The 27,569-nt window shown below is 49.8% G+C and overlaps 1 protein-coding gene across 4 annotated transcripts; it reads left to right on the top strand.

Annotated features, from left to right (window-relative positions):
* The first annotated feature begins 559 nt into the window (after positions 1-559).
* Positions 560-27,517, top strand: AKAP8L (A-kinase anchoring protein 8 like). 4 transcript variants are annotated; one of them, XM_042928757.1, is made up of 15 exons: positions 561-675; positions 6,304-6,378; positions 10,832-10,864; positions 11,163-11,220; positions 11,323-11,403; positions 13,251-13,704; positions 13,800-13,896; positions 13,979-14,049; positions 14,400-14,463; positions 15,391-15,499; positions 16,950-17,091; positions 17,189-17,294; positions 17,526-17,656; positions 26,933-27,028; positions 27,115-27,517. In XM_042928757.1, exons 1-15 carry the CDS (start codon positions 663-665, stop codon positions 27,442-27,444), a joined length of 1,860 nt encoding a protein of 619 aa, XP_042784691.1. In that variant the 5' UTR covers positions 561-662; the 3' UTR covers positions 27,445-27,517. The 4 variants fall into 4 exon arrangements, 3 of the variants coding, with proteins under 3 accessions (XP_042784691.1, XP_042784692.1, XP_042784690.1); XR_006199736.1 differs by lacking the exon at positions 27,115-27,517 and adding an exon at positions 17,388-17,436 and having other exon boundaries at positions 560-675; positions 11,163-11,403; positions 26,933-27,016; XM_042928758.1 differs by lacking the exon at positions 11,323-11,403.
* Positions 27,518-27,569: the final 52 nt, after the last annotated feature.

The raw sequence follows: 27,569 nt of genomic DNA, 5'->3' as shown, positions 1-27,569 counted from the left end.
TATATAAATGTACCTATTATCATCATGCAACAATTAGTAACAAAACATTTCTGCACCCTGGACTGATTTCTTTACATATATTATCTCAAATGTTTGACTGAACGTATGCCCAGTATCTTGTTTGGCGCTTAGTTGTAATTTTCATTCTGGCATGGCTTTACTGTGCTCGTTTTGGAGCCGAAGACCAGAGAAATTAAACAGCCTAGATTTACACAGCACCTCAGTAGCAGGGCCGAGATTGGAGCAGTGTGCTGCGCGGAGGTTCCGGCTCCCTCTGGCGGCCCTCCAGGGCACAGGCGCTCCTTCCGCCAGCCACGCTTGGGCCTCAAGTCTTCCCGTAGTACACGGCTCCGCCCCTTCGATTTCTACAAGATTCGGTCTCTTGGCCTGCCTCTCTCAGCCAATCATCGCGGGCTTAGAATAACAGAAGGCGGGGATTTCGCCAGATCGGCAGCACCATCAGCCTCTGGCATGAGGATGGGGTGGGATAGACGGCGCTGACATCCAATAGGAATAAAGCGGCGATCCGACGCGAGCCAATGGGGTTGGGAGGCGGGTTCGGTTGTGTTAGAAGGGGCCCCGGCGATTGTCGCCGCCGCTATCCCGGCGTCGGACGTGTGGGGCAGCTGCCCGAGTCCTTGGTTGCGGTGTTAGCTGCTGCCATGAGCTATACAGGTGGGCCCGGCAGGGTAGGGGTCGGGCGTCGGGTGGGGAGGGACAGGGATGTGCCAGAGCCGCACCGGGCTCTCCCACACCTCCCCCGGGGCCTGGACGCTGCCCTCTCTGCGGTCACAAAATGGCGCCGCGGGCCCATCGCCTCAGGTTCGCCCCCCTCGCGCCTTGGCGTCTCAGTTCTTTGTGCTTGCGGCTTAGCGTCCTGGCTCTCGGCAGCCCGAGGTGTTGGCCTCTGTCACCGGTGTCCGAGGGCCCTGGCCTGGGCGCCTGCGTTCTCTGAGCCCATCACCTCTGCCCTTGGCCCGGTCTCCTCAGACCCAGATTCAGGCCACCCTTTTTCGGGTCCTTAGCCCTTGAGATCGGTCGGCGGGCCTGGCTGCCGTCGCCATTGCCGCACCCTGCCCCCCGCGCAGTTTCCCTGCAAAACGCCGCAGCCACCCACCCCTCCCAGCCCCTTTGCGTGCTCCGGGCTAGGAAAGGCTCCTGGCCCCAGGCGATCAGTACATTTTTGCAGGGTTCGGGCCGAGCGGGGAGCCTCGGGGCCAAAGGGCTGAGCCTGAGCCTTGCGAGGAGTGACCGGCTTCTGTGTCAATTCATTCACCATCTGTCAGATTCATCGTGTCAGGTGCTGAACAGGCGCTGGAATATTGGCAGGAAATCCTCAAGCAGCTAACGGGCAGATCTTAGCAGGAAAACAAACGAATATAGGATGTATTCCCCGGCGGTCAGTACTCCGCGGGGGCTGCTCTGTTGCGGGGGGTCAGGGGGAGGGGGTTGGGCTCGCTGTGAAGAGGCGACATTTGGGCAGAGACCTGAATGGAGTGAGGGGGAGTTCAGGGTGTCTGGTCAGGGGTGCCGTTGGCATAAAGGCCCAGGAGCAGAAACGGCCTGGCTTGTTAGATGAGCAGCTAGGGAGGCTGGTGGGATTTGAGCAGAGGGGAGGGTGGCTGATGAGATCGAGAGAGAGAGGGGGCCCTGGGAGATGCTTGGGCGAGTGTAAATTATCCCTGGAGGACTTTGAAAGGCCGCCTGGGTTTGCCTTTGGCAGTAACAGATGAGGCCTCTCAGCTCGGAGCCATAGACGAGGCCCCCCCGTTTTAATGGGGGTACCCGGCTGGTGAAAGTGTGGTTGCCAGGTAACCTACATTCTGCTTAGAATGTTCGGGGGCTGATGATGGAACCGGAGCCTCTGGGGCCGCTCTGTAGGCTGTTTTATGTTGGTTTCCGCAGGGAAGTGGTGCCAGGCCTCCCTCTTCCGGCCCCCAGGCCAGGAGCTTGGTGAGAACCCTAGCTTTTCGAGTAACCATCCCTTTGCCCGGTGGTGGTTCTCAACCAGGGGCGATTCTGCCTTCCCACCCCGCCCCCGGTCCGTTTGGCGGTGTTTGGAGGTGTTCTGGGTTGTCACATCTGGGGGGTGGGGTTGCTTCCCTCATCTGGGGGGTAGAGGCCAGGAATGCTGCTGACCATCCTGTGCCGTGCCAGATGGACCCCGCCACGGTGGATTATCAGTAGTGCCGAGGTTGGACAGCCCTGCCCTAGCCTTTCCGTAGCTTTCCTGGTTCAGGAGGAAAGTCAGTCGGGTCGCGGCTGACAACTCCGGAATTGAGACGCAATCGTTTTCTCCAAGTCTTACCAGGAGGTGGAAGACAGGTCTTTGGTTTTTAGGGGCGAGACTGCTGAGGAAACCAGAAGATGGATGGTCGGGTGCTGTGGAGTAGCTTAATGAGGGAGCATTTTACGTTTATAGACAAGGAGACCGAGTTAGGCCGCTAATGGCCAGGTCTCAAGTTCAACTCCAGATCTGGTAGGCTTTAATTCCTGGCTCACTGAGGGAGTCAGGCTAATGGGGCGATGATTACTTTTTCCTTGGTCTTGATCAACTGAAAACCACAGCAGCTTGATAATGTGAGCCTTTCCCTTTAAAGAAGTAGACCACTAAAGTCAAAAGCTTTTTAAGTCACATTTCAGACAACTCTTTGCCTTTAAGGAGGAATTCTGGAGGACTTGACGCAAATGTTACCATGATTATTACGCATAGAAAATGATTACAGTAGCTTTTTTTTTTTTTTGATGATCTGTCCAGCTTTTTAGTCTCTTTTTTTTTTTTTTTTAACTTTTTTATGTTTGTTTTTATTTTTGAGAGACCGTGCGCAAGCGGGGGAGGGGCAATGAGAGAGGGAGACACCGAGTCTGTAGCAGGTTCCAGGCTCTGTAATGTCAGCACAGAGCCCGTCGTGGGGCTTGAACTCACTAGCCGTGAGATCATGACTTGAGCTGAAATCGGACGCTTAACGGACTGAGCCACCCAGGCGCCACTGAATTCAGTCTCTTTGTGTGTACTTGGGAAAGGAGGCCCTGTCTGTGGCACTGAGGGGAAGGATGAGAGCAGTGGAAAAACAGGAGAGAAAAATGCAGAATCAGGCCTTCAGAGGAAGGTCTGAAACACTACTACCAGTCCTTTTATAAGAACATTCATCTCACACAGTGTTTGGTGGTGTTAGGAATGCACAAGTGGTTCAGCTCAATGGTTCTGGCTTGGGATCTCTCATGAGGTTACGTTTTAGATGTCGTTGGGACTGTACTCATCTGAAAGCTTGCCCGGGGCCAAAGGATCCTCCTCTGAGGTGACTCAGACTCGCACAGCTGGCAGGTTGATGCTAGCTGTTGGTTCCCCACCGAGTGGGCCTGTCCACAAGCCTGCCTGCGTCTCCTCACAACGTGCTGGGCTGTTGTTCCCAGAGTCAGTGATCTAAGAGAGCAAGGCAGAGCCTGGGAAGTCATACTCCGAGGTTTCTGCGGCCTTACTGGTTACGCGGGCTACCTCTGTTAGTTTGGGAAGGGACAGCGGAATGTCAGGAGGCAAGAATCCGAAGAGGCCATCTTGGAGGCTGGTTACCATCAGGCTGGAGGCAACCTAACTTCATTCCAGTTGTCTTCTAGTTCTTAGAATTTTTTAAATGTTTGTTTATTTTGAGAGGGGGAGAGGGAGCGCGCCAGAGTGGGCGCGCATGAGCAGGGGAGTGGCAGAGAAAGAGAGGCGAGAGAGAATCCTAGGCAGGCTCCGCACTGTCAGCACAGGGCCTGGCGCGGGGCTCAAACTCACTCACCAACCAGGAGATCATGACCTGAGCAGAAATCAAGAGTCTGACACTTAACCCAGGGAGCCACCTAGGTGCCCTGACCTCTAGTGTTTATCACTTTTTGTCATGTGTTCAAAGAATCTCCTTCCAAAAAAAGAATAAAACTTGGGGAATAAAAAAAGAAGCTTGGGGAGCCTGGGTGACTCAGCGCAGAGCCTGCGTGGGATTCTCTCTCCCTCTCTCTCTGCCCTTCCCCCGCTTACATTCTCTCTCCCCCTCTCAAAATAAATATAAACTTAAAAAAAAAAAAAAAAACCCTGAGAAGCTTTGTGTATTTTTGAGTAAAAAAGATGTCAGTCTGACCAAGAAGGAGGGGTTATGATACATAATTATAAATCCATGCCTGAGCCTTAGGTTTGTAGGGTCAAACCCTTGCTTATTTTATTTTCTCCTCTAGAGCTGATCAGGCTGGTAAACCGAGCCAAGGAGAGAAGGTTGGAACCGGACAAAAATTTATTCATACTTGGAGCTTAATTTGCTCTAGAGACAGTATCGTGGAACAAAACGTTAACATGGGGAGGACCAAACTAGAGCAGAGGCTGCCATTGACCTCTGAAGGTTTGGTGGATTGTCTTTCCTTTTTCCCAGGGAAGAACTAGGGCGCCTCTCCTTTGAATAGACATAGATCTTTTGCTCTGCAGCTTTCATACTGCGTTCCAGTTAGTAATCCTGTCAGGGTGTGGTAGGTTCCAGCTGCGGCTGCACTGTGTACAAACCACAGTAGCTGAAGTCTGGAGCCATTTTGCGGGGGGCCATATTGCTGAACAAACAGGTTTCAGAAAGCTAGTTGAGCAAACAACGGAGAAGGTAAACGCAGGCTGCTTATGTGTACACTGTGGGGCTTCCCCACCGGTGAACCGTACAAAGCACGCTTCCAGTGTTTCTTGTGGACAGTGCTTATGTCGTAGGCATGTTGGGATGGCCCCTGGAGGGAATCCATTCTAATGTCCCCTCTTTCATTAGGAAAGGCGAAGAGGTTTGGGTGGATACTTGGGACTCTCTCCTTCACCACTGCCCAGTCTCAATTCCCTCCTCTGGGAAGTAAGGCTAAAGTGTGGGTCCACCGATCTTTATTTGAAACCCTTGGAGCTGGGTATATTTTGGAGTTCTAGCTTGAGAGAAGGACATTCCACAGCACTTGAGGTCTGGGGTAGCACCCTGTAACTAAATGCATTATTTCTGTACCAAATTGGGTAAAGAAAAATCGTAATTATCCTCACAGGTCAGTTTTGCCCCACAATGAGTGTTGGCACCACATTTGAGGAGAACACTTGGTTTTCAGACCTTTTTGGACTTGGAATTGCAGGGTAAGGGATGTTGGCCCTGTCCCCTTTGTTGGCTGTGGTGAGGATGAAATAAAATAAAAAGGCTCTTAGCGCCCTGCGGGGGAGACACTTGTTCAGTGTTGGCTGATGTTGGCGGCCATCTTTGTTGCTTTGGTCTTAAAAGATGAGCTAGAGAGACTGTCAACATGTGAATGCCCACCCCGAGGGGAGGCACTTGGTGTATGCTTTTGCTGTAAAAAAGCTGTCAAAGTCATTGGCTTTAATTTGTCAGGAGTTGGCTCTGCTGAGAAAAAGCAAATATTGCCTCTTATGGTATCCTTCATAGTTTCAGTGCTAAGGGTAAATTACTTAAAAATAATATTTTATTAGCATTTTTTAAATGTTTGTTTATTTTGAGGCAGAGAGAGAAGAGAGAGAATCCCAAGCAGGCTCTGCACTGATAGTGCAGAGCCTGATGAGGGGCTTAAAACTCACAAACCCTGAGATCATGACCTGAGCCAAAACCCAAGAGTTGACGCTTAACCAACTGACCCACTAGGCACCCCTAAAAATAATATTTTTAAATGTAATTTTAACAATACTATCAGGGTTCATCATTTAAGAGTAGTTTCTGGTAGAGGTTTAAGTTTTCTTTAGTTGGTACTAATTCATTTTAAGCTAAGAAATCGTTTGAGAGTTGAGAAAACAGGAATACACATGCCATGTATAATATTTACCCAATATAAATGTGCTCACCCCAAGTAATTGCATTGAGGAGGTAATGTACACGTTTTTTTAATGAGAAAAAATACAAAGCAGTTTTGGTGTCAGATTTGGGGGAAGGGGAGGGGTGTTATTTGCCTTAGTATTGTTCAGAACCAAGTCCCATCCTTGTTTGAATTGGCTCATGTTTCAGTCATTTGATGTAAGTATTTTTCTCATTTAACTGAATGGTTTGGGTACTGATTTATCAAAACGAAGTTTTGGTTTACAGTGTTTAAACTTTTGTTTGTCCAGTTCTTCTGGTGTAGCAAGTTAAATATAGCCCATCTTTTCATTGGCTAATATGTTCTGGAGGTATAATTAAAGTGTTCAGAAGCTAGGATTTTTGGAGGCTTTCCATTGAGGAGAGGGCCTGCCAGCCAGTCTACACCAAAGGGTAATCTTAGGTCATCTCCACATGGCTGGTTTGGGGAAATTAACCACACTGTGCATATATTTAGGCTTTGTCCAAGGATCTGAAACCACTTTGCAGTCGACATACTCAGACACGAGCGCTCAGCCTACCTGTGACTATGGTAAGTGTGGGCCCCTGGGAACCAGAGGGTGCGTGCTCTGGTGTCTTCTCAGTTGCCTTTGACTTTGCCCTGCCTTGCTTTTCCAAATGCAAACTTGTATAAAATGGTGTGGTGGGCTGTTAGAATAGCCGGTGCTTCCCTTGGAGACAATTATGGGAAAGATGGCTGCTGACTGAGCAGGCTAGAGTTCTTGGAGCTGTAAATGATTGGTTCCTTTGACCCCGTAACATTTTCTTAGAAGCACATACGGTCTGTGACAAAAGTCTGGCTTCAGAAAATTCCCTTGAGGGTCTGGGAAGGAGAGTGGCCAAAGTCCAAAGGATGGTCTGAGCTAGAAACCAAACCATCAGTTTAGCTTCAATGTAGTGTGTGGGACCTCTGTACGAGAGAAGCTGCCTGTCTGAATCTAGCAGGGTTTTTAGAGACAGTCAGACCGTCCCAAGCCAGCGGGTTCCTCACATAGGGTTGAGGGACAATGTCCGATTGATTTCTCAGTTGTGATCAGACACGCTAATTCTCTAATTCAGAAATAGCCACTCAACAGAATCCACAGATGTTCTCTGGGTATGCTCTGGCAACCCTGACTGCCAATAAAACCAGTCTTTCTGTGGTCTGTGACTGTTGGTGTCTGTGAGAAGGAGCCCTCTTTGGAATTAATAAGGATAATGCCTTGATTGCTGAGATGGGTAATTTGTTTTACTACTAAGGTCTGGGGAAAGACCAAGCCTACACCCTGACATTACCTCAAGAGTCACTGAATCAGTGGACATAAGTAAGCTCCCTGAAGTATTAGCATCTGGTCCCGGGGGAGAGGGAGACTTAGAGAATGTTTTGAAATTGAGTATGGAGGTATCTGGTATTTCATAAATGAGAAGCGACTTGGTTTGTATGGCTTCCCTATCCTGCCTTGTCTGCCTCACCCCTTTTAATCAAACAACAGTCCAGATTGCACATCTTTTTTGAATTATTTTCCTTCTGGTTTATAAATTCTGGGCACAAGCATTTTAACAGATGTGCCATTTGCAAATCTTTTCTCCCAGCCTGAGGATCATCTCTACTCTTGTCAAGTGAATTTCGAAGAACAAAAGTTCTTCATTTTGATGAAGTCCAATTTATCACGCCTGTGTGTTTTCTCTCTCTCTCTCTCTCTCTCTCTCTTTCTCTAAATAAGTAAACTTAAAAAAATAAAAATAAAAAAGATGGGCATCTGGGTGGCTCAGTCATTTGAGCGTCTGACTCTTGGTTTCCACTCAGGTCATGATCTCCTAGTTCGTGGGTTTGAGCCCCGTGTCAGGCTCTGCGCTGACAGTGTGGAGCTTGCTTGGGACTGTCTCCCTCTCTCTCTGCCCCTCCCCTACTCTCTCTCTCTCAAAAATAAACAAACATTAAACAAAATAAATTTTAAAAATATTTTGTTTTTTAAGTGATCTCTACACCCAGCATGGGACTTGAGCTCACAACCCAGGAATCAAGAGTTGCATGCTCTACAGACTGAGCCAGCCTGATTTCTTTCATTAGAGTTTTGTAGTTCTCAAAACACAGATCCTGCACGTAGTTTGTTATATCTACACCCAAATATTTCCTACTGTCAGTGCCAAGGTAAATGGTACGTTTTAAAGCTTCAGTTTTCAATCAGTCATTGATAATTTGAAGAAATTGGGTTGATTTTTATTTATTGACCTTGTAATAAACCTTGCTAAGCTCACTTATTCTTATAATCTGTATGGATTTTTTTTGAGGTTTATGTAGGAAGTCGTGTGAAAGAATAAAGGCCATTTTATATTTCCTTCTGGCTTAAATTACAAGAGCAATAGAGCAACTTTAAATAACATTTTGAAAAACAGTCACTCGAGACCCCACCATTTTATTTTATTCTATTATTTTTATCATTTATTTATTTATTTTTGAGAAAGAGAGAGAGGGTTGAGGAGGGGCAGAGAGAGGAGACAGAATCAATCCCAAACAGGCTTTGCATAGTCAGCACAGAGCTTGATGCGGAGCTCGAACTCCCCACCGTGAACTCATGACCTCAGCTGAAACCAAGAGTCAGTTACTCAACTGACAGAGCCACCCAGGTGCCCCACCATTTTAATACTTTTGTCAGCATTCCTAATTTAGGTAGTTGAATAATTTATGGGTGGATAGAATTGTCTTCCTTTATTTGCTTACTGTTAGAAGCATTTCCTCGTACTATGTAAGGCTTAACAGATTCTTTTTTTTTTAATGTTTATTCATTTTTGAGAGAGAGAGAGACAGAGTGGGGGGGGGGGGGCGGCGGGGGGGAGGGGCAGAGAGAGAGGGAGACACAGAATCCGAAACTGGCTCCAGGCTCTGAGCTGTCAGCACCGAGCCTGATGCGGGGCTCAAACCCACGAGTGGTGAGATCATGACCTGAGCCGAAGTTGGATGCTTAACCGACTGAGCCACCCAGGCACCCCAGTGGATTCTTTTTTGATGCCTATGTGAGCTTTGTCACCGAGAAGGTAGGCTGTAATCTGGATAACTATTTCCTTGAAGTTGAACATTTCCATTGTTTTATGTTTTTGTTCTATAAGTTTTGCTTATGGTGACCATCTGCTTTTATTTTTCTCTTATTAAAAAAATTACGTCCCTAAAATTCCCTATGTCAGCACTGGTCTCATCCCCTCTGGGGGTGGAAGTGAGCTGTGATGTTCTTTTGGAAGGGACAGGTCTTGGGGACTCCCCAGGCCTCATAGTGTAGACAATGGTTTCCCTTTGAAGGCACCTTGTGGGGAAGCCCTTCAGGGAGTCTGAGTTGCCCTGGACATAGCAAGTAGTACCTGGAGAGTGCTTGCTGAGGCCTGTCATTGGGCCATCACCTACTTGTCCACCCACCTGTCCTTGTGTTTACAGAGTTAGTGCCCATTCCTGCTTCCTTTCCTTGTGCTTCCCTGCTCTGTGCTGGCAGATTTTCGGTGGCTAAAGCTCTGGGGGACCATATACAGGCCTCACAAGCAGAGCCCCAGTGGGTCTGCCTGTGCTTCCCAGTCCTTTCTCCTTTTGAATAGCTGGTGTCCACTGTTCCTGGTGCAAACATCCACACGACTGGGCTCTGTTAGCTGCTTCAGCGAAGTGTGTATTATTCCTTGTGTGCTTCTGCCAGCCTCTTTTCTTGCCTGTCAGAACTCTCCGTTGCCACTCCACTCGTCTCTCTCCTGATTTCCTGCTCTGGGCTGTCCCTTTGCTGCTTTCTAGTTAGAAGTGGCTCCTTTAGTGAGCAGTGCTCTCGGCCTGAGCCGTGCCCAGCACTGCCAGCCTGTGCTTTTGCGTTCTCCGATTGATAGTTGAAAAACTGAATGAAGGAGAAGCCTCTGCTTTGGTTTTCCCAACTGAAAGGATTTTTGCTTTGTGAGCTCTGGCACTCGAGGTGCATTAGATTTAATGGTCACCTAGGGTTCTTTGCTGGTTTCTGACACCTACCCATTCTGTTTATGTGCTGGATTGAGGAGGAACCTGAGTGTAGGACCTCGGGTCTACACCTGGCCTGCGCTTTCCCATCTTTTCAAGTTAATACACTCTTGCTCTCTTGTGGCTGGACTCTTGCCATCCATCATGCTGCCATCTCACTGAGCTTTGGTCCCTGCCTTGGGATGAACATGTCTTGTCTATCTGCAGGGTAGAGACAATAGGGAGTAGGAGGCAAGTCTGGAGTCTCCCCAGAGACATGGGGAAAGTGGTCACCTGTTCTGGTAGACTCCTCTGGGGAGAGGAACCATGTTTGCTTGACTTGGAATTCCCACTTGGCTTTGCACTTTGTCAGTTCTCACTGGCTTTATGTTCCTGAAGGAATTGATTTTTCTCATGTGCTGTGATAAAATCCAGAGCATATTTGGTTTATAATCCAGATCGTCCTCTCAATAGCTTTTGAAAGGTAGGAGTTGTGCCTTGTCCTTACCTCTGCTAACGTGTTTTAGCATTGCACACACATGCAATTCAAGGATATGGTGGCCCTCCTTGTTAAGGCATATGCTTGGAAGAGTAGGATGGTCAGTTTCTCTGTTCCAGATGGCTTTTTTGGGTGATTTGAGTGATGTGATTTTCAGAGTGGATGTGGGCTCTGTGCCGAACTTCTTGTACAGCACTGTCGGTGAGGCACCGGCATCCAGTCTCCTCTTCTGATTGGTGCTTAGCAGGAAGTTGGGGTAATCTAATTCTGGCTCCTCGGGGAGGAGTGTAAAGAGCCAATTCCTTAGCTGACAGTGTTGGCAAGGAGGGGGCCCTTAAGAGCTGGTCAGAGCCACAGAAGTTTGGGCACCAGGGTTAGGGAGTGACCTGGGTCGTTTATGTAGTGCTCTGAAGCTCAGGGCTTCCCGGGGGAGATTCAGTCTTCTGTAATCAGTCAGATACTGGGAATCATCATCTTTGTGTCTGAAGTAAGCTCTTGTTGTATTGTCATCAATTGTAGATGTAATTACGCTTTTACTGTTTGTAGGATATGGAACTTGGAACTCTGGGACAAACAGAGGCAAGTATTCCCATGATGGCTCTCCTGTCCCTTGGGATTAAACTGGTTGTGTTTCTACCACTGCCCAGCTTGCCCAAAGTGTATCGGGAGGTACCTTCGGGGGGCCCGGGGACTCTGGGGCCAGCTGCTCTTTCACAGGAGGTCCTGTAGTTAGGGCCCACCCAGCCTGAGGTGGCTAGGGTCCCCATTTTGTCTCTGTGACAGATGTCCTTGTCTCTGTGTTTGTCTTGCCGTGTCTGTGTGCATCTCCTCTCCCTATCCCTGCCATCTCTGTCTGTCTCTGTCTTCCTCATTGCAGGCTACGAGAACTATGGCTATGGCTATGGCTATGGCCAGGATAACACCACCAACTATGGGTATGGTATGGCCACTTCAAACTCTTGGGAAATGCCTAGCTCTGACACAAATACAAACCCTAGTGCTGCGGGTAGCGCCAGTGCCGATTCCGTTTTGTCCAGAATTAACCAGCGCTTAGATATGGTGCCACACTTGGAGACAGACATGATACAAGGAGGCATGTACGGCTCAGGTGGAGAAAGGTGAGTGGGTGTCTGCCCAGGGGTGAGACTCTGCAGGGGCGCCTGCTGCCTACTGGCGTCTCCCTCTTTGAACCGCCTCCTGTGTCTGCTTCCTTTCTTCTTGCTTTGCAGCTGGGGCTCCCAGAGACTGCTTGGGGTCCAGTGCACTTCCCTTCTCTGGCCTGAGCCCCCTCCCTGCCCCTTGCAATTGCCTGGTGGCCAGCCTCTCCCCCAGCTTGTAGGGTGAGGAACAAGCCCTAACAGGGCTGGTTTCGCTATCCTCCAAATGGCTCTTCTCAGGACCAGAGTGTTAAGTGACCCCTCCTTCTGGGGACGGCCATTTGGAGGAGTTCTCCTGAGGCTTTGTATCCTCAGATAGGGCTGGTGGGGGGGATGAGTCCTTGGGGCGGACCACAGCGAGCTGGGCCATCCCCACCTAAGAGACAGAGCAGATGTGGACACTTCCTGTCTGCTCTTCTGAGCCTGACCCAAGTGTGCCTCTTGGGCCTCAAAAGCACCTTTGTGAGGCACTGTTGTTGTCCTCATGCTCAAAGCACAAGAGGTCACATCCCTTGCCCAAAGGGACCTAGGAGCAGGTGGTAGAGCTGGGCCTGCCACCTAGACCTGCCTGATTCCACAGCATCAGGTGGTGGGCGTCTGTTACTGTCTAAACTGGTGCCGGCGTAGAAGTCCTTGTGCCCTAGTGAGAGGCTTCAGTGAGGAGGGCATGTGATGGTGTGGGGCAGCCTCGTGGCTCCAGCTGACAGATGGGAGGAGAACAGAGAGTAAGGAGGGGTCCAGCTGGGCACTGGTGGGTTCAGGTGAGGCCCCGGGGCCACTGGGGAGCAGAGGCTGCCAGAGGGACTTTCATGCTCTGGCTCTGTCGCAAGCAAAAAGGGTGGGGGGAGCCCCAGACATGCCCCCTGTCCTCCTGCTTGGCAGCCGCTGTGCTTGCAGCTGAGGGGCTTGGCTGTTTGCTCAGTGGCCAGGTGGACCCCTTCTCTGCAGGTGCCGGCTACTTGTGCCCCTTCTTTCTGCAGTCTGGGACTGGGGGGCAGGACAGGGGAGGGAGTGACCAGGTGGTGCCGGCTGCTTCTCCCGCAGCTGCTGCTGCTGCTGCTTGGCTGCCCAGCTTTGCATGGAGGGGCCCCCAGGCCTGCTTGACGTGTGGGGCCAGGGCTGGGGGTATGTGGGCTGTTCCCACTGTTAGAATAGCTTTGTGTGGCGCTCTCTTTCTCCCAGGAGGGAGGTTTGGCCTGCCTTCCCAGTTGCTATGGAGGGTTCCATCCCACAAGGTTGATGCGATAGGGCTCTTTTTCTAGGCCCTGGGCAAACTCACAGCATCTTTCCTGGGAAACCCTCTCCACTTTGTCTCCCTTGTCCTTCTGGGTGGTAAGGACCTTTGGAGTGCTGGAAGTTCCCTCAGCCAAGGGAGATGAGACCGGCACAGGGTTTCTCATGGACGTTATCAGCCCTTTTGGACAAGCATTCGTGTGCTGGACTGCCCACATACCACAGGGTGCTGGGCTGCCTGGCTCTGTACCCTGAGGTACAGCCTTGGGCATTGTGGTTACCACATACATACGTACATGCTTCGTAAGGGCTGTGGGGTATCTCTGCCCCTATTTGAGATCCTCTCCACCCTATTGTCCATTTTTCTTAGGGTCCCCAGGCTGGTGCACGGGCTCCCAAGAAACCTTTTTATTGGCATTTTTAAACACTGTGCCTCTCTGACAGGGTGGGGTGGGTTAGAGTGGGATTTCCCATCTCCAGGACAGGGAGCTACTGGGAAAGGCAGGAACAGTAGGCTACACCCAAGGGAAATGAGACCTGAGGGCCTCCCTGATGCTTTCCACCTGCTTCTGCAGATACGATTCCTATGAGGCCTGTGACTCGAGGGCCATTCTGAGTGAGCGCGACCTATACCGGTCAGGCTACGACTATGGCGAACTTGACCCCGAGATGGAAATGGCCTACGAGGGCCAGTACGATGCCTACCGTGACCAGTTCCGCATGCGTGGCGGCGACACCTTTGGCCCACGGGCTCAGGGCTGGGCCCGGGACTCCAGGAGTGGCCGGCCGATGGCCTCGGGCTATGGGCGCATGTGGGAAGACCCTATGGGGGCCCGGGGCCAGTGCATGCCTGGTGCCTCCCGGCTGCCCTCCCTCTTCTCCCAGAACATCATCCCCGAGTACAGCATGTTCCAGGGCATGCGTGGCGGGGGCACCTTCCCAGGTGGCTCCCGCTTTGGCTTCGGGTTTGGCAATGGCATGAAGCAGATGAGGCGGACCTGGAAGACTTGGACCACAGCCGACTTCCGGGTGAGTGGAGGAGGCCGTCCCTCTGGGCCCCTGACTGGGTGGAGCGAGGGTCCTAGAGCCACCCGCCCTGACGCAGCTCCCTCTCTCTGATCCAGACCAAGAAGAAGAAGAGAAAGCAGTGCGGCAGTCCTGATGAGCCAGACAGCAAAGCCACCCGGACGGACTGCTCGGATAATAGTGATTCAGATAATGGTGAGCTAGGGCACTGGGCTGCTGCCCCTGTCCCCTGCCCCATGGAGCTCCTGGACTGAACTCGTGTTGTTTTGCCTTTCAGATGAGGGCACTGAGGGGGAGGCCGCAGAGGGCACTGAAGGCGCTGAGGCTGTGGAGAAGGGCTCCAGAGCAGTAAGTGGCCGGGCCCTGTGTGCTGTCAGCAGGTGGGGCCTGTGAAGAGCGGGCTGGCTGAGCCCCTGTGCTGCAGAGCAGGGCCTTCCACGGAGGCCACGGGCCATCCTGGTCATGCACGTGTGACCAACACGAGAGAGGTGGAGATCTGATAGAGCATGGGCTGCGAGCAGGCCACACAGCCAGAGCCCAGGTTTCTTTATCAGGAGACGGTGGAATGAGCCCCCTGCGCAAGGGCTGCTGGGAGGATGTGAGGCTCCGTGCTTGGTACATAGCAGGGCCTTGTCATTTAGAGCCTTTGTAAATGACTGTACAAGCTTTAACGTGGGGCGTTTGAAATGGTGTTCTAGGAAGGAGAAGATGAAGAGGGAAAAGAAGAAGGCAAAGAAGAAAGCAAAGAGGATGCAGAAAAGGGTGAGTCTTCTGAGCGGCCCGGGTGCTGGGGCGGCGCTTCCAGGCATTCACAGTTGGAGGGATCCAGCTGAGGGCAGGGCTGTGACAGATGTGCGGCCAGCTGGGGCCCTCCCTCGTGGGGCTGGCATGCGCTGGCGGGGGGCTCCTCTTCCTCTGTTCCTTCTCACTCTGCCCCACCCCCCCCCATTCTTCCCAGACAGAGGCTGTGGGTGGCAGTGGTCCCTGTCTGCCTAGCGCATTGGCTTTACCTTTCGGTGGGGGCAGCAAGCAAGAGAGTTGGGGGGAACCCCAGGCATACGCCCTACCCTCCAGTAGTGCACAGCTCCGAGTCCTCAGTGGCTGGTGTCTGAGCTGGGACCCTCGGTGGAGTTTTTACGGCTCTGGTTTGCGTGTCCTCTCCCTTAGCGCCTCTCCAGCCCCTGTTGGGAGTCCGTGTCCCCCTACCTGAGTGATGAGCGCCAGCAGGTACCTAACAGTAAATCCAGCCTCAGCCCAGTGTTGCCGCGGTGCACCGTGGGGGGTGGGCCGAGCCCTGTGAGCTTTGGGGTCTTTACCTCTGGGGGCTGCACTTAGGCCTCAGCCATGGCCTCCCTGCATCCCGCCACCTGGCCCCTCTGAACTTGTGCCAGCGTCCCCACCGAGATGGCTTCTGTTTGCCTTCCAGCCTCCCTGGGGCCCACTCTGGAATGTGGGTGTTCTGGAGAGCGGTGGGGTCAGCCTGTGTCCTCCCCTCTTCAGGACCTAGGCCAGAATGGTTCCCTGCCCAGCCCAGGGTACCCAGCCCTGCTCGTGGCCGGAGTCCTTGTTCGGACAGCTGCTTTCAGGATGGACTATCTGGAGTAGAAGGCGGGTGATCCAGCCAGAGGCCCCAGGGCCTGCCCTGACCTGGTGGAGCCAGGCTAGTGACTGTGCCCTCTGTTTCCACAGGGGCCCTCAGCACCCAGGACGATAGTGGCCAGATCAAGCGCAAGTTGCAGGCAGGCAAGAAGAGCCAGGATAAGCAGAAAAAGCGGCAGCGAGACCGCATGGTGGAAAGGTAACCAGCTGCCCTCCATTCCTTTGCCTCTGCCTCGCTCGGGGGCTGCCGCCTGAAGAGCAGGGCCGTAGCTCTGCCGCCTCGCCGCCCTCTGGCCTCCCTTGGGAGCTGCCACCTGCTCGGCCGTGCATGGACCCTGCTTCCCGCCAGGCCCGGCTCCCAAGGCCTGACTCCATCCCTGCCCCACTGCGGCCGCCTGGCGACCGCTAGCGTCTTTGACCTGAGACCCGACACTGCTCGGCACCGTTGCCCAGAAGCTCCAGCGCTAGGTCACTCGGCGCACGAGCCCCGAGGTGCACTGGGGGCCCGCTGCCCCTGCGGGAGGGGGCCAGCTCATCAGAGACTCAAGGTCCAAGGCGCCTGTGCCACCCCAGCTAGCTGCCAAGAGGCCGTCGCCGCGCCCAGGAGAGATGGCAGCACCTGTGGGCTGTGGCAGCCTTGGGCCTGCCCTCTGCCCTGCCCGCCGGCCCTGTCAGGCCGGGCCTGTCTGCGGCTGAGCCCTTCACGCCCCTTGGTCGGGTCTGTCTGCCCTCAGGGCTCCCGCACTGGCGCTTGCCTCCTCCTCCTCCGCCTCAGACTCTTGCTCTTGCTGGACCTTCCTCAGCCTCGCCGGCGCCCGGCCCCTGGGCTCTCCAGACAAAGCTGACCCCGTGGCCCAGATAAGGACGTCCGGCAGAGGTAGGGACCCGCCCCGAGGCCTCGGTGGCGGCTGGCCTCCTCCGCCCCTTGCCACGGCGGCCTGCTCCAGCTCAGGCCCCAGACCCCGGGCTTCTGCTGTGGACACCAGGCCCAGACAGAGCACCTCGCTCAGGTGACTCCAGGCTGCCCTCTGGCAGGCCAGGCGGGCGCCCTCCTTCCAGCTCAGACTGGTCTCTTCTTGGAAGAGGAAGATGAGGCAGCAGGAGCCCAGGCCTGCTTGCCTCCCATCCCTCCCGACACCACCCCCAAGCATTCTGAGCAGAGGATGGGCTGGGCCTTTCAGTCCCCCAGACCCAGAAGGAAGATGCAGCACCTTTTCGGGCCCTGCCTCGGGACTGCGTACTCCACTCTGCACCTCAGGGCCACCTGGCTCACGCCAGGGCATCCTTCCTTCCGGTCCCCAGCTGGGCCAAGTGCACAAGCTCCTGCCCAGCCTTGGTAGAGAGGCCCACCGGCAGCCTTCCAGCGACTCCTTGCCTGTTGCAGCAGCTGCTGCCTCAGGGTTCAGCCTCCTGTCTGGGAAGGAAGAGCTCCTCCCCTGTCCCCCACGTTGCAGTAACTGCAGCCTGCAGACTTTCTGTCCCTTTCTACTCCCAACCCCACTGGTCCCAGCCTGTCCCCCTGCTGGGACCGAACGACAGAGGCCCATGAGCAAGGCCTGTTTCAGGGCTCGCAACTGGGTTGGGTGAGGCAGCAGCGCTGTACCGTGGGACCCTCGAGGCCTCAGCCCTTCGTTTCTTTCCTGTGGCAGGATCCAATTTGTGTGTTCTCTCTGCAAATACCGGACCTTCTACGAGGAGGAGATGGCCAGCCATCTCGATAGCAAGTTCCACAAGGAGCACTTTAAATACGTAGGCACCAAGCTCCCCAAGCAGACAGCCGATTTCCTGCAGGTGAGCCTTGGAGCGGCACAGCTGCTCTTAGCTTCTCGGACTCCTTGGAACATAGAGCAGCCACACAATCCTTGGATCTCCTCTGTGTCTTTGGCAGGAATACGTCACCAACAAGACCAAGAAGACAGAGGAACTCCGGAAAACCGTGGAGGATCTTGATGGTCTGATTCAGCAGATCTACAGAGACCAAGATCTTACCCAAGGTAAGGAGGTTCCATCTCACTCCAACTAGGCAGGGATTCAGCCTGCCCTCCTCTGGTTCTGAGTGGGGTCACGACACCCCTCTGTTCCCCCAGGGAGGGTCAGCGAGAACAGCCTCAGGCCCACGTGGAAATGCAGGGTGAGGTGAGGAGCTGGTCTGGTGTTTTTCCCAAACTGCTGGGTCTGTCTTAGGCACCTGGAACCAGTGGTGACTCTCCTTCTCCGCCCTACAGAAATTGCCATGGAGCATTTTGTGAAGAAGGTAGAGGCAGCTCACTGTGCAGCCTGTGACCTCTTCATCCCCATGCAGTTTGGGATCATCCAGAAGCACCTCAAGACCATGGATCACAACCGGAACCGCAGGGTGAGTGGCCACGGGTGCTCTCCTGCCATCCTGTGGGTTGACTTGGTGAGGCGTCTGGGAAGGTCCTGGGGTTATAACCTCTGCCTGCCCACGAGGAACTGTAGGAAGTGTGGCAGGGCAGGCAGATAGAGACATTTCTGGCCCAGTGCAGTCAGTACAGCTACAGGGAGAGGCGAGGGAAATGGGGAGAAGGTGTGGGAGAAGGTGTCATCAGAGCTGGACTGTAACACTATGGGATATGGGGGCCTCTGTGTGCATAGGGGCCACCAGCCAGAATAGGTTCAGAAACCAAACAAAAAGTGTGCAGTGCAAGTGCTGCTGGAGGAGGGGTCGGGGCTTCAGAGGTTCACGAGGGTTGGGATGACGGTCTGGGCTCACTCCTGTAGGCAGCAGAGTTTTTAGGTCAGGCGCTGTGACGGGGTTAGAGTTGGTGTTGCACCTGGTGTGGAGGGAGACGGTGCGGAGCGGGGAGTGGAGGAACTGCCGTAGTACCGAGACAGAGGGGGGCCTCCGCTTTTCGAGTGAGGAGAAAGGAAATGACCGGGAGTCTGGGATGTCTCAGGTTTCTGGCTTGGGTAACTGGGTGGCCAGAGCTGCTGCTAAGGTGGGGGGGTAGGTATATGGTACAGGGAAAGGAGCGAGTCCGGCAAGAAGGTGAACAAATTCAGTCTCGTTTTCCGGTGTGTCCCCAGTGCCTAGCATAGAAGTCAGGGTGGGTGTTTTGTGATTGAGGTGGTGGTGGCTGTTGGAGATCCGGTCTGGATGGAGGGGCCGTGCAGTAGGGAGAGAGCTGAGAAGTCTAGGACCGGGTCTGGGCCAGAGTGAGGCTTGACTGCCATCACCTGGAGGAAGGCGAAGGGGATTTATGGGCAGATGATGACAACGAGGGGAAGTGTAGGAAGTAGCATTTCTCAACTTTTTTCCACGGCCATCAGATTCATCTCTGGTCTTTCTTGGTGCACTAATTCTCAACAGTGGGATGCGGTTAGGTGGTTGAGGAGATCTTGTAGGGGTCTTGCCATGACTGGGTTTTGAACTGGGAGCTGATAAGGGGTAGGCAGAGAGCAGATGACAGAGGTTGGATCGTGCATAATATTAAAATGTGGAAAATCTAGGTGATATGAGGATAGCTAGTAAAACATAAACTCCAAATTGATCCTAAAAGAAGTTTACAGAACAGAAGAGGGGCACCTGGGTGGCTCAGCTGATCAGGCATTCTACTCTGGATTTCGACTCAGGTTGTGATCTTGTGGTTCGTGAGATTGAACCCCATGTCGGGCTCTGCACTGACAGCTTGGAGCCTACCTGGGATTCTCTCTCTCTCTCTCTCTCTCTCTCTCTCTCTCTTTTCTTCCCTGCTCTCTCCCTCTCTTTCTCAAGTAAATATACTTAAAAAAAGAAAAAACCATAACTACTAATGGAGGGATTTGGAAGGGTGAGGAAAGAGATACTTAGAAAGCACCAGAAATCATTGATATGTGAAGATTTGAGTATAATTTCAATGTCGTATTTTTAGAGATTCCAACTATGGAAATGAATGGAAACCTTATAATTATTATTTTTGGTAACAGCTTTATTGAGATATAAATTGTATATCATACAATTTACCCATAAAAGCTGTACGATGCAGTAGTTTTTAATATATTACAGTTGTGTAGCCATCACCATAATCAATTATAGAACACTTTCATCACCTCAGAAAGAAACCCTTTAGCTGTCATTCCTCTCCCCCCACTCCCCACCCCTCCTGTCCCATGCTTCATGCTTCCTTAGTCTTAGGCAACCGCTAATATACTCTTTGTCTCTGTATACTGTCTCTGGGTATTTCATGTAAATGGGATCACAAAATACATGGTCTTCGGTGATCAGCTTCTTCCACTTAGCATAACGTTTTCAGGGTTCATCCAGGTAGCATGTGTCAGATTTTCATTCCTTTGTATGGCCTAATAATACTCTCTTGCATGCATAGACCACATTTTGGTCTACCCATTCATTAATTTGGGCATTTGGATTGTTTTCACTTTTTGGCTGTTATAAATTATGCTGTTACAAATATTTGAGCATTTGTGTGCAAGCTTTTGTGTGGGTATATGTTTTTATTTCTCTTGTGTATGTGTCTAGGAGTGGAATGTCTGGGTCAGAAGTAACTGTTTAATTTCTTGAGGAATAGCCAGATGTTTTCCAGAGTGGCTGCACCATTTCTATTCCCTATCAGCAACTGTGTGAGAGTTCCAATTTTTTCATACTCTCCAGCACTGGTTATTCTCTTTCTGATTCTAGCCATCCTAGTGGGTTTGAAATGGTATCCACGGTTTATTTTTCATTTGGATTTCTCTAATGACGATGATGTTGAGCATCTTTTTTTTTTCCCTTAAGTTTATTTATTTATTTTGGAAGAGAGCGCGCATGCACGCGTGTGCAGGAAGAGGGAGCAAGAGAATCCCAAGCAGGCTCCGCGCTGTCAGCGCAGAGCCTGATGTGGGGTTTGATCTCACAAATCTCGCGATTATGCAAAATCCAGAGTTGGATGCTTAACCAACTGAGCCACCCAGGAACCCTCCCCTCCGGTTTGATGATCTTTTGAATGGTTCGTTTAATCCATTCACATTTAATATTATTGTTGAGATTATTAGATTTGCATTTCTTGTTCTGTTCCCCCTGTATTGCTTTTTTGTTGTTTGTTTTGGTTTGGTTTTGGTTTTAATTAATTTTTAATTTCCTTAATGATATTTTTTGTGCTACATTTTTAGGCATTATTTTTTGAGTAGTTTCTCTAGGTCTTATCTTACACATATTAACTTCTCAAAATCTGTCAGGTACAATAACCTAATTTCAGTGGGATTAAGTTACTCACATATAGCTCTCTCTACATGGGAGATTTTTGTGTTATTACCATTATACATAGTATTTTATTTAAATGTGTTGTAGTTCCAATAACATAAAGCCAATGATAAAATAACAGTGTAATTACTGCTTTACATAATATTATGTCTTTTAAAAAGGAAGCTGACAGGGGCGCCTGGGTGGCGCAGTCGGTTAAGCGTCCGACTTCGGCCAGGTCACTATCTCGCGGTCCGTGAGTTTGAGCCCCGCGTCAGGCTCTGGGCTGACGGCTCGGAGCCTGGAGCCTGTTTCCGATTCTGTGTCTCCCTCTCTCTCTGCCCCTCCCCCGTTCATGCTCTGTCTCTCTCTGTCCCAAAAATAAATAAAAAAACGTTGGGAAAAAAAAAAAAAAAAAAAAAAGGAAGCTGACAGGAAGAGAGGCATCTGGGTGGCTCAGTTGGGTAAGCATCCAGTTCTTGATCTCAGCTCATCAGGGCTTGATCTCAAGGTCGTGAGTTCGAAGCCCCACATTGGGCTCCATGCTGGGCATGAAGCTGAGTATTTTATTTTATTTTATTTTATTTTATTATTTTTTTATCTAAAATGTTTACTTATTTTTGAGGGAGAAAGAGTGCACGCATGAGTGGAGGAGGAGCACAGAAGATCCCAAGCGGGCTCTGTGCTGACAGCAGAGAGCCCGATACACAGCTCGAACTCACGAACCTTGAGATCATAACCTGAGCTTAATTCGACACTCAACTGACTGAGCCACCCAGACACCCCAAGCCTACTTAAAAATAAATAAGTAAATAAAATAAGGAAGCTGACAGGACAGCAATTATATATTTGTAGCTTTTGTTATATTAGCCTTCTTATTTTTTATTTTTGGTTCTCTTCATTTGTGTTCTTCCTGTGGATTCAAGTTCCCACTTCCTTGTTAGTTCAGTACAACTTTAATCCCCCCACCTTCTTTGTGCTGTTATTGGCAAACATATTTCTCTATGTTACAGGCCAAACAGTACTCTGTGTGTGTGTGTGTGTGTTTTATACAACTTCTTTTCAGTCAGTTGAGAAGACAGGCAAAGAATTATACATTCATAGTTAGTGTCTTTTATAATTACCTTTATTATTTTTTCACATGGATCTGAATAACTGGGGCCGCTTGCTTTCAGCCTGAAGAGCTTTGGTGCTTCTTACAAGGTCTGCTGGCAGCGGACTCTCTCAGGTACTCGTTTTGGGGAATGTCTCTATTTCACCTTAACCTCTGAAAGGTAGCTCTGTTGGGTGCTGGAATCTTGGTTGACACTTTTTATCTTTGAGCATTTTCAGTGTCATTTCACTGCCCCCTGGCCTCGTTTCTCGTGACAAACCAACTTTTAACCTATTGAGGTTCCCTTTTAAGTGATGATTCATTTTTCTTTTTCTGCTTCAAGCATTTTCCCTTGTCTTTGACTCAGCATTTTTATTACGAGGAGTCTTTTATGGATCTCTTTGTATTTGTCCTACTTGGAGTTTGTCGGATCTCTACATTCAAATCTTTCATCAGATTTGGCAAGTTTGCCTACATTTTTCTTCATGTATTTTTTTCTGCCTCTTTCTCCTCTTCTTTTGGTGTTTCCATTATGCATATGTTGGGTCACCTAATGGTGTTCCAAGGTTGTCTGAGACTGTTTTTCTTCATTCTTCTCTGTTTTTCAGATCATATCTACCAATCTATAGATTCTCTAAGTCTTCTGCTAGTTCAAATCTACTGTTGAGCCCATCTAGTGAATTTTTCATTTCAGTTATTACGCTTTCCAGCTCCCAAGATTTTAGTTTTGTTTTTTTTATAATTTGTCTCTTTACTGATATTCTCTATTTGATGAGACCCTGTGATTATGCTTTTCTCTTCTTCCCACCCCCACCACAGTCTTGCTACTATATTTGCTTATCTGTTTGTTTAGTCAAATTATTTTTTAAGTCTCTGCCAGAGTGAAACCTTTGCTAGGGTGCCTTGAATGAGGAAGCTGTGAGCAAGGGCCTAGCCACCCTGGGATAACAATGGTTTTGACAGGGTTTTTTTTTTTCTTGCCTAGACTACCCTTAGCTGTTACAAACTATACAAATTGTTGACTGATGGCTGTGTTGTTTTCAGCAATGCCTTGAGGCATTAAATTCCTCCTCAATCTGATCCAATTAAATAAATCCACACTCTTCTATAGGAATCATCTTTGAGGTCATGGTTTGAGAGTTCTGAGCCCTGTAGGCTCTTCTTAACTGTCCTTCTGGTTCTGGTAACCAGGGAAGCTGATGGTTTAGTTTATATTGTTATCACATCTACTAGTGTCCCTGTTTTTCTGCATACCCTCCTGTCTTGAACTTCTTCACAGTCTTGTGAATAAAGTAAGTTCCTTTGGGAAGAGATTTGGGAGCTCATTGTTTTAAGGCCTACCCCTGGGTAAAACCTGCACCTAGACTCTGGAGCTGGGTGGGGTGATTATGCAGTGTTGCTTTCTCAGTGCCTGCTGTTTTAAGAGAGACTGGGGAGAGAAGGTGACAGCTGTAGCCTCTGGTCTTGGTTTGGTTTGCCTCTCCAAGGCACAGGACCTCTGCTTTATAAACAAGCCAGAGCTAGGGCAGCGTGAAACCTATTCTCAGCATACTGTGCCCTAGGTCAAGCCTCCATTCCATGAATGGGGGGCTGGAGAGAAGAAGGGCACCACCATCTCTCAGATGAACTTGTCTAGAACTTAGCTTCCACAGCAGGTAGCTCAGAATGAGAATTGATGACTTTCCGTGCCTCCTGAGAAGATGCGGCCTTCCAACTGTGATGAGCTGGGTAGAGTCCGAGGCCTGTGTTCTTGGGCTGCAGCATCTGGAGTGGGTTTTCCCATCACTCTGAACTGGGAAAGGCAAGAAAGCAACAGGTCATGTTTAAACCACCACAACTCACAATCTTTACTGAGTTTTAGTAGCTTTTCCTTAGTGTTTCTTCATTCACTGTATGTCCTTAGGACCATTTCCCTTGACTTGAAAGGATTGTGGTGTTTTATCGTCTTCATCAGTTTCACCAGGGAGCAGGTCCACATAGCTTGTCAGGTTTCCATGCTGAAAGTCCATCCCCCATTGCATTTTTAGGAAGACTTTTTAAACTTAATTCCAAAACTCTGATAAGGATAATGCCAAAATGAAACTGTAGATCAGTTTAGTGTTAAAGAATGAAAGTGCTAATAAGTAGGGGTACCTGGCTGGCTTGGTCAAATAGAGTATGCGACTCTTGATCTTGGGGTTGTGAGTTCAAGCCCCACGTTGGGTGCAGAGAGTACTTAAAGATAAATAGTAAAAATAAATAAAAAAGAATAAAAGTGCTAAGTAGAAATTACTAATTACCAATCCAGTGTATTCAATTCAATTCAAGCATGTAATACACTATATAAGTATAATTCGTTTCTGGAATAGAAGGATGGCTTGATAAGAAATTAGCAACTATCAAGGGTGCCTGGGTGGCTCAGTTGGTTAGGTGTCCGACTTCAGCTCAGGTCATGATCTCGCACTCCGTGAGTTCAAGCCCCACGTCGTGCTCTGTGCTGACAGCTCAGAGCCTGGAGCCTGTTTGAATTCTGTGTCCCCCCTCTCTCTCTGCCCCTTCTCCACTCATGCTCTGTCTTACTCTGTCTCTCAAAAATAAATGTTAAAAAAAACCACACACATAAAAAGAAATGAGCAACTGTCAGTGAGTGTGAAATACTGGAAATGAAAACTTTATATGCAAATAATCTGACTATATTCTTAGCAAGGCTGAATGATTACAGCAAAATGGCCTTAGAATTAATAGAATTTCACAAAGAAGGGGAATTTAAGATAACATACAGAAAGTAATAGCTTTTCTCCATTGTAGTAATACCCAGTTAGAAATGTAAATGGGGAAAAAACTACTCATAGCAATGACAAAATCCACAAAATAACTAGGAATATAGATTTAAGAAGAAAGGTATGGGATCTTAAACTCGATATGAAATAAGACTTCAGTGAATAGAGAAATATACAGTGTTCTTCTTCGGAGATTTAATAGCAGAACAAAACAAAACTACATCTCCCCACATATTAATGTGGACAGTTAATGGGATTCCATTCATACTCTGGGGAGGGAGATGGAATGAAATTGTTTGAAAGTTTTATGTTGTAGAATTAAGTCTAACAGTCAAGAAAATTATACAAAGGGCAGTAGTTGAGTTCAGGGACTTGGTTTTTCAGGTAATAACCTTTTACAAAGCCACTGCAATTAAAAACAAGTGATATTGGCATAGTAATAAAATGGTGGAACCAGATTAGAGAGTCTAATGAAAGATTCCAGTATGTTTTGGAACTTAGTAACTGTTAAAGTCAGTACAGGTTCCTTATCTGAAATCCTGGGGCCAGATGTTTTCAAATCAGGTGTTTTTTTTTTGGTTTCAGAACGTCTACACGGTAATGATCGCTAACATCCCTAGCAGGATCTGGGAAAGTGACTTGTAGTTGAACCATAAGTAATTCTTCAAGTGACTTACAGAAGTGGGATAAATAAAGACGGTATAAAAATATAATGGAGTTTTAGGGGAAAACTTTTCCTTCTGGGTTTCAGATTTGTGGAGAAGGGATTATAGACCTATATGTCCATTCAACGGAGAGACAATGGTTTATCTCATAAATTTCTGGAGAAGAAAATTGGACCCCTAACCTCATACCATATATTCAATTCCAGAAATAATACACGTGAAAAATAAAAGAGCAAAATTTAGAAGATCGTTTGTTTACCTTGAGGTTACAGAAAGCCTTCCTGAGAGCAAGCCAGGAAACCCAGAGGTTGTGGAGAAGATGACCTCATAGAAACGCTGGGCAGGTGGCCCAGCATGCGTATCAGATCACTCAGATTTTGCTGTTGGGCAGGGCAATGCCCTGAGAGGCAGCACACATTCTTTTCTCTTTCATTGGACCACAAAAGTATCCAACAGTGATAACATCTGATGCTGCTGAGGAGGCCAAAGGATAAGTACATTGTTTTAATACAGGTGGAGGAAGCTCCACCTACTACAATTTACAACTTACAACTTTTTTTGCAGAGTACTGGGGCACCCGTCACTTTGGGGAACCTGTTTGGTAAAATTAAAAGCACCAACATGGAAGTATTTAAGGTTATTTTGGTGGTGTTTGGTTATTGTAGCAAAAATCTGGAAACAATGTAAATGGGCTTCAGCTGGGAATTGTGTGTACCTGTCTGGTGCCTCCAGGGAGGAGGATAATGTGTTGGCAAGTGAGGAATTGGTGAGCAAGTGGGCTGACCTAGTATCCTAATTGTGCATCTTTAATTTGTTTCATTTTGAGCAACAGACCTTGAAGTCTGTCGGTATTTTCCCCAAGCAGTAGAGAAAATGAGTAAAGAAGTGAAGGTTGGGAAAGGGAGTATAAACAGCAAGGGAGATGATGACGTATAGAGTTGGCTGGGGTGCCACAGTAGGGTTTTTGGAGGTGGGCCCCTCCTTCCCATGCCAACAAAAATAGCTTTTATCCTTGTCTTTCGGCTTACAGCTTTCTGCATAATCTTTATAATGATGAAAGTGAGAGTTGCCTGTACTCCGACCATTGAGGGAACCGCTTACCATTTCAGACAGAAAGGCTCTGGCATGCTGTGTGCACACTGGCCCATCACACACCTTTCTTATCACACAGGGGGAGAGATGAGCCCTATTTATGGACTGCACGGTCATCTTTTTGAATGTATGATTTATTTATTTAACAGAAGAACATTTAGGTGCTTTCCAGTTTTTCAGTACTGCAGCCACGTGCATGAATGTTTCCAAGTCCTAGTATAGATTCCTGTAAAGAATTACTGAGACATTTTAATTTTTAATACATTTTATTTAAACTGCTTTCCAGAAAGGAAGTAAACAGTTGGCCCTCTCACCATCAGGGGTAGAACTGTCTCTCTTCACTGAACCTTGACATTTGGGGTATAATTCTTCATCTTGGGGATTCTGTGGGTTAAAAGGAGGTATATCCCTTAAATGTGCTGTTTGACATTTGTGTTCCTACTTTTATATTCTCCCTGTTGATCCTAACGAGTCCCTTGCATATGGGCGGTTGGCTTCTTGCTGGGGGTTGCACCTTCAGCATTTAGTAGGTTTCTTAATTTGTTCACTGTCTGTAGTTTTTATGTAAGCACATTAGATTTCTGCTGTACAGCTGTAAAGACTTGTTTTTAACCAATACAGTAAGTATGGTGTAGAAGAATGGAGCATCTGAACAAAGATTAGGTCTGGGCTCCGTGCTTGTACCCAAGGTACACTCGTCCACCTATACCACGTGGTTAGAATCCTCAGCTGTGCTAAGCTAAGGGTAGAGGGGTTTGGGAGGGCTCCGCAGATCTGGAGAGGTGGGGGGAGGGGGGCTCTCCGGCGCCAAGAGCAGCCTCTCCAGCCCTGCCTGCCTTGCTTGCAGCTCATGATGGAGCAGTCCAAGAAGTCCTCGCTCATGGTGGCCCGCAGCATCCTCAACAACAAAATCATCAGCAAGAAGCTGGAGCGCTACCTGAAGGTGAGGCGCGCCACCCCGGGGTCCCCCCCCCCCCTCCCCCGGACCCCGCGGGTCCTCCCTTCAGTATCTGTGTCCCTTCCCCACAGGGTGAGAACCCGTTCACGGATAGCCCCGAAGAAGAGAAGGAACAGGAGGAGGCCGAGGGCGGTGCCCTGGACGAGGGGACGCTAGTAGAAGCGGCAGGGGGCGCGGAGGGTGCCGAGGGCGCGCCGGCGCAACCCCCAGTGCCCCCGGAGCCCGCCCCTGGGGCCACGTCCCCACCACCGCCGCCGCCCCCCGAGGAGGAGGAGGAGGAGGAGGAGGAGGAGGCCTTGCCCCTACTGGGCGGCGCGCTTCAGCGCCAGATCCGCGGTATCCCGGGCCTCGACGTGGAGGCCGACGACGACGACGAGGAGGGTGGTGGGGGCGCACCGTGACCTGGGCCCGCGGCGGGCGGGACCCGCGTGGCCAAGGCTGGAAGCCGAGCCCAATAAAGTTCTTTCTACCCCACTTTTCTTGTTCGTTTGTTGGTGTGCGGCACGGTCGGCGTAGTGGGAAACGG

This window comes from Panthera leo, chromosome A2 (assembly GCF_018350215.1).
Source record: "Panthera leo isolate Ple1 chromosome A2, P.leo_Ple1_pat1.1, whole genome shotgun sequence".
Classification (NCBI taxonomy): domain Eukaryota; kingdom Metazoa; phylum Chordata; class Mammalia; order Carnivora; family Felidae; genus Panthera; species Panthera leo.
The sequence above is the reverse complement of the archived record's forward strand: the minus strand, read 5'-3'. Positions and strand labels throughout refer to the sequence as shown.